Genomic DNA, 10,448 nt, shown 5'->3' on the forward strand with positions numbered 1-10,448 from the left:
ACCACTGTGCTTTCCACGGAATCCCTTTTTTGTCCACAAAGAATGTGTTTTTAAAGAAAACAAAAACAAGCCCTGCCGGGCGCGGCTCAGGGTTGAGCGTCGCCCTAGGAGCCAGGCGATCGGTTCGATTCCCGGTCGGGGCACAGGCGGGGGTGGGGCCCGACCCCCAGCAGGGGGCGTGCGGGAGGCGGCGATCGTGACTCATCACTGAAGCTTCTCTCTCCCTCTGAAATGGATAAAGACGAACCAAAAAAACAAAAAAAAAACTCTTCTGTGGCGATGATCATGCATAATCATCATGTTTTAAACCGATGTCACGAACAACTTGAAATCTTCTATTTTACACCCTTGTGAGTTTTCCAGGCATCACGTGGAGCCCAGGGAGGCACCTGCACGGCGCTGGCTTTACCTTTCAAGGTCAGCAACCTTTGGAAACCTCCGGAATTCCACCCTTTCGTTCTGGACAATTTATACTGCGGGGTGGGTCCAAGGATTCTTTTGGCTGAAGGGTGAAGAAGCGTTATGCAGGCGACCTGCCTGGGTTCACCAGGGGACGGGCGGGACCCACAGCCTCCAGAACTGCACCCCAGGGCGCAGCGCCTGAGGCCGCACCGGCCCCCTGACGTCGTCGCGGCGTCTCCGTGGGCGCGGCGAGCTCCCGAAAAACCGACGGACGACTCCCCGGGCCAAGGACCTGCGGCGCCGTGGCGAAGGGCCACGGAGCCCTCTCCCGGGCCGGGGCCCGACAGACACTGCTCTGAAGGACGGGGACCCAGGCGCCCCGAGCCCCGAGCCGCGCCCAGCGCTCGAGGACCGCCCGGCGGCCGCTCCACGCGGGGCCCGCGGGGGCCGCTCCCAGCTGCGCGCCGGGAAGTGACGCCCGGCCCGGGGCTCCGGGCGCCACGGGGTGGCCACGGAGGGCGGCGGCCACCGGCGGGCTGGGACCTGCGCGGTCGCTAAAAGAGGGGAGCACCGCCCCAACCTCCGACACACCCGCGACCCCCTCCCCCCGCCCGCGTCTCTCCTACGCCCCGCCCCCTCTCCGTCCGCGGGCTCCGCCCCGCCCCGCGCCCAGCCCGCGTCTCAGAGGCGCACGGGACTCCGGAAGAACAGTTCCATCCGGGTGCTTTGCCGGGGCGGGCGTGGGGCGTGGCTTTATGACGACAGGGGGTGGGCGGAGCCAACTCCTGGGCCCTGGACTTCCGGACGGAGGGGGCGGAGGGAGAGTGGGCCGCCTCGTCCCCGCCCCAAGGACGCTCCATCCTGGACAGGGGGGGCGTCTCTATTCTCAAACCCCCGTTTGAGGGGGAAACGGCGGTTAAGCAGTGTCCCTTCAAAGACTCCGCCCCCTGGTCTAGTCCTGTCCGCACCCCCGCCGCCTGCTCGCCTCGCCTCCGGCCCGAGTCCCCGACCCCCGCCCCTCAGGCTCCTCCCCCGCCTCTCAGGCTCCTCCCCCCCGTTCCCAGGCCGATGGTGCGGCCCGCGGGCGCGCAGGCGCAGCGAGCTCGGGGCGGTGCCGCGCAGGGGCGGGTGACGCAGCGGCGCTGCTGCCATTTTAAGTTGTTTGTTCTGGCTTCTCGTCTCAAACGCGACTTTCCCCGGACCCGGGAGGCGCCGAGGCCGCCGCCGCTTCCGCAGCCACCGGTGGCGGGGAACGAACCTGTGCCGCCGCGGACGCTCGCCTTCCGCTCGGCTTTCCCGGCCTGCGCGACCCGCCGCCGCCGTGGGCAAGGAGGACTCAGAGCCGATGCTCGGACTGAAATAACTTTACTTGGGGTTGACGCGGACCGACCTTAGCGCAGGGCTCCCTCCCGCCTCCCTCCCCGCCGCGGGCCGCCTCTCCCTCCCTCTTTCTCTCCCGCCGCCGTCCCCGCCTCCCGCCGCCGGGGCGCCGAGCCAGACTATGGGTCCCAGGTGGGGGCTGCGCGGCGGCAGCAGCGCGGGCGGCCCGGCCCCAGTGCGCGCCGCAGCGGGGATGGGGGGGCTCCGTTGGCTGCTGGTGTTCTCTTGACATGGCTCCCGCCCGAGCCGCGAGCAGCGCCCCCGCCGCCGCCACTTCCGCCGCCGCCACCGCGCCGCCCGCGGGCTGCGGCTAGAGGGCCCGCCGCCCGTCGGCCCGCCACCGCCTGGACACCCGCGCTCGGGAAACATGGTCTGTTCAACGCGAGGGCGCTAACCCGGGAGCTTCGTTTCTTTTTTTGGGGTGGGGGGTGGGCGTACTTTAAAAAAACAAACAAACCACATTAACACAACTCTTTCCTTCTCTTCCGCCGATCCTCCCCGTTTGCTTGTCCCGCCTCCTGTCCCCTGGCGGGAGTTGTTTCCACGATGAAATGAGAGAGAACCCGAGGGATCCAGTGTCTCGCGTGGTGCCAGTGAGTCGCTGCCGCTGAAGGCCGAGGGTGGGGGCGGGGCCGGGCGGGCGGCGAGCGGTCCCCGGGCTCGGCCTGGATTTGGGGTTAGCGCCCGCCGCCTCGGCCTCGGCGATGCCCGCGGGCTCGGTCGGGGCGCAGTCCTAGGGAAGCTCCCCTGGGGCACGTGGGCCGCCTCGCGGCCAGGGGTGCTGCCTGACCACAGCCCGAGGGGTCCTTCCATCGCGTTCCGCACCCTTGCCCTGCGCCACCATGGTTCTCCTGGGCAGCAGCCGCCGCCGCCGCCTGAGGGTGAAGTGGGTGATGGGGAAGTTGGAAATGACTCCGCGGTTTTTCCTCCTGGCTCCTTTGGGCGACAGCTGCCCGCCCCCGGTATACACTGTAGTTGATCGCAGGGAAACCCTGAGCCTCTCCCCTTCCTTCTCGACCGACTTTGCACTGTTGTCATTGCCCGCCACCAAGAGTAGCCAATAACAAGCACTGACGATACGCAGCACTAGTGGGACCTGAAATAACTAAGAGTAATTAGGGACTGCAGCCATGGATCGGGCTGGGTAGAATCCAATTGGGTGTTTCCGTTTCATTCACCTTCCCTGTTTTGGTGTTTTGGGGAGGTTTTTTCCCCCCTCTCTCTTTTCTCTTTTTTGGTATTTGGAAAGCAAGGGTCACACTTTCCCCTCCCTGTTCCTTTTCACAGTCCCTTTTCTAAAAAAAGGGGAAAATCCGGATGGATTTTAAGGATTGGACTGGTGTCAGCGGTGTTTTATTGCACACCTAGATCCTGGTCATAGGCTTTTTATTCCCCCCAAAGCCTTTATTTTGGCAGGTAAGCCAAATGCGTTTTCCAAAAAATTAGTTCAAGTATTTCTTCCTCTTTCTTTCCTTCCTCCCCTCCCTTTCTCCCATCCCGCCTCCGACGTTACTGTCAGAACATGACTGGGCAGCACCTTTTGTTTCTCAACCCTGTAATATGACAGTCTGCTAATATTGCCAGAAGGTGCAGATTTGGGGTTACAGTCGTGACTTTAGCTATTCAATCATATTAGCAGGGAAAAAATGACTTGTTTCTGTTGTACTTGAGTCTTAAGAAAAAGTGCCCATAGTTTAGTGACAATTTCCAAAGGCTTTAGTACCACCTGTATCTCAAAATGGGGGACCCAAACTCCCGGAAGAAACAAGCTCTGAACAGACTACGTGCTCAGCTTAGGAAGAAAAAAGAATCTCTAGCTGACCAGTTTGACTTCAAGATGTACATTGCCTTTGTATTCAAGGAGAAGGTAATTTAAAGTTCTTACTGTGAATTAGCACACGTGGTTTTTTAAGTTGTTAAATAACAGTGGGACTATGAGCTTAAAGAGTGGTTGGCAAAAGTGTCCTTTGTATGCTTTGATTGCCACCTTTGGGGGAAATTCCCCAATCCGCAGTTGGAGTGTAACTGAATGGAAGGGTGGTGCTCACTGGTTTGGATTTAATTCTAACACTCAGCAGGTCCGCTTTCAGTTAACTTGAGGTGGGCAGCATTAACATTGTAAAATTCTCATTTATGCTTTAGAGTAAATTTCGTTTATGTAGAGTTAGAGAACCTTGTAACTGAATTTAAAGATGGATTAATGTAAAGTATAAATAGATGAATTGGAATAAAAATGTTGGTTAAAAATAGTCTGTTCAAGTCCAGGATATAGGTACCTTCCTCATAGTACATGTAATAGAGTGCACTCTACTTTTAGGAGCAATTAAATACTCAAGTGGTTAATTTGTGTAGAAGGGCAATTTATTAAAATTAAAGGTGAAATGGGAAGTTTAGATATTTTTGGTCTTAACCAGAATTTCACAGTTAAATAGCAAATAATGAGTTGTGAGTCATCGAGGAGAAACATGGTAAAGTAGTAGTTTTTTGCAGCTTAAAATAATGGCAATTTCTTAATCTCTGACAGTGATATTAGGTTATGAATATAGGAAATATTAGGATTCTGCACTTAAATTGTGAGCTAATTTTAGATCAGTAATGTAACTTTAGTGGTATCTATTTAATACTTGTAAGTTCCCTGGGTTTTTACCCCACTCTTAACTCAGGTTATGGGGCTAAATGCTCTCGCTGCTGCTAGAGTATATATAGCTAGCGTTGTAAGGTGCTTTCAGAAGTGGTCGTTTTGAGTGGTTGCTCCCAGGTTGAGTAGAACCGAAGATTTACTTCTCCATTCTCCGCTTCTGGTAAATAAGTTGACTGGAGAATCGATAAGATCCGATTTTGGTTGATACTGTAGTGCAGGTTCACTAGAAATGAATCCAAGATAGAAGTGGTGAGGCTCAATCTTTGTATTTAATCCAGAAGATGCCCCACACTGTACCATCTGGTTCTTTAACCTGAGAAAACCTGTTTTTATTCTGTGAATGGAGAGGGTTCAGGCACTTGTCCCAAGCAGTTCATGAATTTTATAACCAGAATTGGTGGCAAGCACTTGGTCTGAACTAAATTTAAAACTCAGTTTGGTAGAGTTTTTCTCTTCAAATATTGACATTTGTAGTTATATACTATCCAGAAGGAATAATGGAAAATGACCTTTTTAAAGAGTAAAACAATTTGTTTTGAAAACTTTGTCTTTAAACTGCTGAGGTTTTAATTTAGCTGTTTGTGGAACCAGTTAAATGAAATTATGTCAAGAGTAAATCACTTTTTTTTTTTGTACCTGAGGGATGCTGGTGTTTGTTTCTCACAACATTTGAGAAATAATGTCTTAAATACTGTGGATACCAAAATGCTATGAAACCATGTGGCTAAACATCTGACAGCCTGTTTGGTTGGGGTTGGGGGTTTCGGGAGAACAGAAGGGTTTGCCTATTTGAAAATCTGTGTTTTCAGCACAAAAAGTAGTTTATTTAAGAATTTTGCTGAGTTAGAATAAAGTTATGTGACATTGTAATGTGACTGAGTGTTAGAAGATAGTATGTTACCAGTGGAGTGATACACCTTTTTTTTTTTTCTTTTAGAAGAAAAAATCAGCACTTTTTGAAGTGTCTGAGGTTATACCAGTCATGACAAATAATTATGAAGAAAATATCCTGAAAGGTGTGCGAGATTGCAGCTATTCCTTGGAAAGTTCCATGGAGCTTTTACAGAAGGATGTGGTACAGCTCCATGCTCCTCGGTACCAGTCTATGAGAAGGGTGAGCTTTGTGCTTAAGTCTGGATTTGGTGCATTATAGTGAGTTCAGCTTGCATCCCCCCCAACCCCCCTCCAAGAATGTGTAGTTACTGTGGTCATGAAAAGTTGACTTCAAATAGACAACTTTTCTTCTGTGGTGTTACACTGATAATGGTGAGCATTATTGCCTTGAGTAATGTTTTATATTGTCCCTTGGGTTCTTTTTAGGGGGAGAAATAATCTCCTCCTCCTAATAAATAAGAAACTTAAAGTAGAAGATACTGTTGCTGCCCACCTTCTGAACTTCTGCAACTCATTGAAAATTAATCCGGCATATTTGCATAAGAGACCCCCCCCCCCCAATTAGTGGTAGGGTCAGGGCGGAGACTGGAGAAAACCATGCACTACTGGCCTGGAAGAGGTTTATTGGCCTCTGGAAATTAATATTGCTGAACTGTGATAAGAGGAACATCAGCATATAACAACGGTAGCATTTCAGTTGTATTAAGAAGGTAGCGATTCATATTAGAAGTTTCAGAATACCTTTGCTTAAATAGTTCTGATTTTGAAGAATGGAACTAAAGGTTCAGGGACTTAAAAAAAAACAATCAGAGCTGTAGTTGGAGTCTTCACCATGCACTGGTGAATTTAGGTCTTGATGGAGGAACAAGGTTGAGTGACTATGGACTGGACAAGATAAGAATTAGACTCCCCAGTTGCATATGGTCCTGTTCCTGTTTCCTCGTGTAAAACGATATATATGGGCCTTTCGTGCTGGGCATTGCTTCTGTAGTCAAGCCATGTAATTTGTGACTTTCCTCCTTATAGCTCTGTCTCTAGGAAAGTAATTTTCTCCTTTTTTTCTTTGTTATTTTATAGGACGTGATTGGCTGTACTCAGGAGATGGATTTCATTCTTTGGCCTCGGAATGACATTGAAAAAATTGTCTGTCTCCTATTTTCTAGGTGGAAGGAATCTGATGAGCCTTTTAGGCCTGTTCAGGTATTTTATTCTAAAATGAGGTGGTGAGCACCTAAATGAATGAAAACGAATAGGGTCTGAAAGAAATTCTTGGGGGTATGTTTCTAATGTATCTCAAGTCCCTTTTGTCCTTTGAGTGTTGTAATGCAAGAGGAGAAAGCATTTGGATTGTAGAGTCTCTTGAGAATGAGGTGGCTCTTGGCTTCCCAGTGTTTGAGATTGTGGCCAGAGGAAATCTCTTAAGGTCAGCATTTGTTGATGGGGGGGGGGGGGGGCATGGATAAAGTTGGCAAGACCTCTTCCCCTGTACCATACATGCTCCTAAAATAGTAGTATACGTAACCTTCCTGGTGATAGAATTTTCTGTGAAGAGAATGTCCTGTATCTCAAAGGACTGTTCCTGAGGGTGGCCACTAGCTGTAGGTGGTGATTGAGCATTTGAAATGTGGCCAGTGTTCCTGAAAAACTGAATTTTAAATTACATTTTAATTAGGTAGCCATATCTACTAGTGCATATGAGAGCATAACTGTATGCGTGTTTCACATCGTGTAGCATATCTGTGGTCACGTACATGTTTGTGTTTTTTAAATAGGCTAAATTTGAGTTTCATCACGGTGACTATGAAAAACAGTTTCTGCATGTGCTGAGTCGCAAGGACAAGACCGGAATTGTTGTCAACAATCCAAACGAGTCCCTGTTTCTCTTCATTGACAGACAGCACTTGCAGGTGGGCAGGGACCATGTGGGGGCTGTTTTAATGCTTTATTTTTGATTATCAAACTGTTCTGTGCAAGTTACTTGATTTTGTTTTGCCCCTTTGACACTGCTATGCAGACCTGGGCCTCACCCTCATACAGTGGTCCCCAGACCAGTTTTGTATATTAGAACTGGCTGGGGCGCATTTTTTTTTTTTTTTAATTTGATTTTCCAGAGAGGAAGGGAGAGAAATAGAAACATCCATTTGTTGCTCCACTTATTGATGCATTCATTGGTTGATTCTTGTATGTGCCCTGACTGGGGATTGAACCCACAACCTTGGCGTAACAGGACAACACTCTAACCAACTGAACTACCGGCCAGGGCTTGGCACATGGGTTTCTTCATTTTAAATGTGACCACCTCATCTACATACACAGACTGCAGACATTGCAGAGGCCACCAGTTTTTTCTTTGGCCGTTTTTAGAGGTGCTACAATGAGAAGGTGAACTTTCGACTTATCTTTTATTCTGCATACATTCTTCATTTATTTGTAGTCATTCTTACTCTGTTTTCCTGTATCTGAATTCTTAAGGTCCCTGTGGGTAAGAATCATCATTTATTCTCTTACTCTCTGCTTTGTCACTGTGTCCATATGTGCTTAATAAGTTGTGGGAGATTGATTTCATGTGGCCATCGGTCACTTGTGTTAAAGTCTTACTTATTAAGAATATTAAAACTTTTTCCCCCTCCAGACTCCAAAAAACAAAGCTACAATCTTCAAGTTATGCAGCATCTGCCTCTACCTGCCACAGGAGCAGCTTACCCACTGGGCAGTTGGCACCATAGAGGATCACCTGCACCCTTACTTGCCCGAGTAGAGTGCTGACAGCAAGTGGAGACGGTCAGAGTGCAGCGGCAATTTTTTCTTGTTTTCTTACCACTTTATTCTTTCAGAGTTTAAAGAAAATGGACTCATGCACAGAACACTATGCATTTTGAAACTTGTTCATCCTGGATTTTTTTTTTTAATCATTTGTATCTCAGAACTTTAACAAATTAGATGTCTCCTGCACAGACTGTGTGAAAGAAGATGCTTTGCATCTTTGCTGCACTGCGTCAGCATCTTAAAAATGTGAAGTGAAAGGACTGTGTACACTGAAATGCTTGGTGTATCTGAAAGCACCAGGTGACACTCGTGGTTGATGGTCTTCCATTTGTGCTGGCTTTTGCCTCTGACATCTGTCATCAGTATTTAGAGGGTGAGAAGTGAATGTAAGAGGTATAAGTAACATTTTAAAAACTTGATAGCTTTGCTATAATCACCGTTGTTCCTGAGCACTATCAGATTCATTCCAATGACCAGAAGTGGTTGTTCAAAAAAATACAACCACGGGAAAGAAATCTTAAATGAAAAAAGCATCTCATTGTAGGCATTCGTGCCTCATATTTTACTGGGCCATGTTTGTTTCCTGGTACTCACAAGTACGTGTGTTTTATTTCCAGATCGCTTTCCCAGGCTGCTGTTACAAAGTTTTCTGTGTGGACACAGACACAGTAAAGCAGATCTGGAGTCTCAAGTGGCTAAAGCAGCTATCAAACAGAGATACGTTCATAGCTGCGGAAACCAGGATAGGCAGAGGACTTTCCTTTTGGTTTTTGTTTTGTTTTTTGGTTTTAAAGAGAGATTTCTATTACAAAGAAAAAAGTTCCAGTGAATTGTGCAGAAATACTGGTTTCTACACCATCCTTAAGAAAATCTTAAGGGTGTTTTTTTGGAGTAGAAAAAGTTACTAAAGTTGAAATCTTAAATTGTAAAACCACCATTGAGTGTCAAAGTTATAAAAGCAGAATTCATTTTGTGCAATGAACATAAGGAAAGACTACTGTATAGGGGTTTTTTTGTTTGTTTTTTCTTTTAAATGAAGAAGAGCTTTGCTTGAGGGTTGCATACTTTATTGGAGTAAATCTGAATGATCCTACTCCTTTGGAATAAAACTTAGTGCTTACTGGTTTCCAATTGTATTTAGCTTCTGGTTGGAATTTGAAAAATGAAAACCTAAATAAAATAGGTGAAAGTTCCCTGACTGTTCAGGTGAATGCACAAAACTTGAAGTTGTAAGTTTTTTTCCTAAGCTCTGGGTAGGTGTTACTGATTACCTTAGGGGGTTATAGTTCATGGCTAAACAGTCAATTCAGAAGAAAAACCTGGCCATTGGGTTTGTAATTTCAACCAGGATAGCAATCAAGGACATTTTGTCAGCTTTTAACAGTTACCAGCCTGGCCTTGTTTCATGGAAAAGAAAAATAGTAATAATTCCAAAATGGTTTCATACGTTTCCTAATTAGTCGATTTGAAGTAACACTGGTGTAAGCTCTCGCCCTACATTAACCTTGCGTGGGAAAGGGATGCTTGCCCGGGGTTAACCTGGGGCGAGTAGGGGAAGTTTAACCAGCTGCCTGGCTCCATAGAGCCCGGCTCTCAACTGTCTCACTCTGTTGAATTACACTTGTTAGTTAATATTCACCAAGTTTAGCATTTCAGCAGCCATTGGTTTTATGTTTTTATTTTAGAATAAATTTTGAAGAGGGTAATACAGCAAGCTCCTATGTTCCTTTTAACCCACATTTAGTCTTTAACACTTGCCATACTTTTTTGTTGTCTTTCTTCATTTATGTGCATTTGAGTCTGGTGGCACCTCATGTGTGCATTGATTCCTTACCCCCGTAATGCTTTAGGCATATGCCCCGCAGTGAAGTTATGGAACTCAGGAGATGTGCCAGTAACACACTTGAACCTACCATCTGTGTCCACGTTGGCTCGTCCTCCCAACAGTACCCTTGGTGGTGTGTTTAGCCCTGTGCAGTGCGTGGTCATTGCACTGAGCTGTCGGGCTCCTTGGTCTGCTTTCATCTGGGACTGACCTCAGCATTTCTGAAGAGTACAGGCCAATTTTTAAAATACAGTTTCTCATCTTAATTTGGGTGATGTTTCTTCCTGGTGAGATGTGGACTATGCATTCTGGCCAGTGCCCAGCATTAGTTGTGACAGGTCAAGGTGGTGTCCTGTTTCTCATCACATTGCAGATACCATTTCTCCACTTGCCATTAGGCAACCTGGGGAACTGCACACAAACATCCTGCCCTTCATCAGGAGGGTGTGGATGCTTTTTGCCTTTTCCCATAACAGTCTTGATCTTGATGGCTGCCTGATGGCAATTTCTGTATCTACTGCTCCCTCCATGTAAGTCAGC

The 10,448-nt window shown here is 47.6% G+C and overlaps 1 protein-coding gene across 1 annotated transcript; it reads left to right on the forward strand.

The window, feature by feature from the left end:
- Positions 1-1,518: 1,518 nt before the first annotated feature.
- LOC308549202 (uncharacterized protein C6orf62 homolog) lies at positions 1,519-9,303 on the forward strand. Its single transcript, XM_081121609.1, has 5 exons — positions 1,519-3,649; positions 5,361-5,537; positions 6,395-6,517; positions 7,090-7,224; positions 7,950-9,303. Exons 1-5 carry the CDS (start codon positions 3,521-3,523, stop codon positions 8,073-8,075), a joined length of 690 nt encoding a protein of 229 aa, XP_080977735.1. The 5' UTR covers positions 1,519-3,520; the 3' UTR covers positions 8,076-9,303.
- The last annotated feature ends 1,145 nt before the right edge of the window (positions 9,304-10,448 follow it).

Source organism: Miniopterus schreibersii (genome assembly GCF_964146895.1).
Source record: "Miniopterus schreibersii genome assembly, chromosome: 19".
NCBI classification, from domain to species: domain Eukaryota; kingdom Metazoa; phylum Chordata; class Mammalia; order Chiroptera; family Miniopteridae; genus Miniopterus; species Miniopterus schreibersii.

Excerpts from the sequence above, each read along its gene's own strand:
- LOC308549202 (XM_081121609.1), top strand. The coding sequence starts at position 3,521 with ATGGGGGACCCAAACTCCCGGAAGAAACAAGCTCTGAACAGACTACGT. Across the intron at positions 3,650-5,360 it reads CCTTTGTATTCAAGGAGAAG|AAGAAAAAATCAGCACTTTT; the intron begins GTAATTTAAAGT and ends TTTTTCTTTTAG. Across the intron at positions 6,518-7,089 it reads AGCCTTTTAGGCCTGTTCAG|GCTAAATTTGAGTTTCATCA; the intron begins GTATTTTATTCT and ends TTTTTTAAATAG.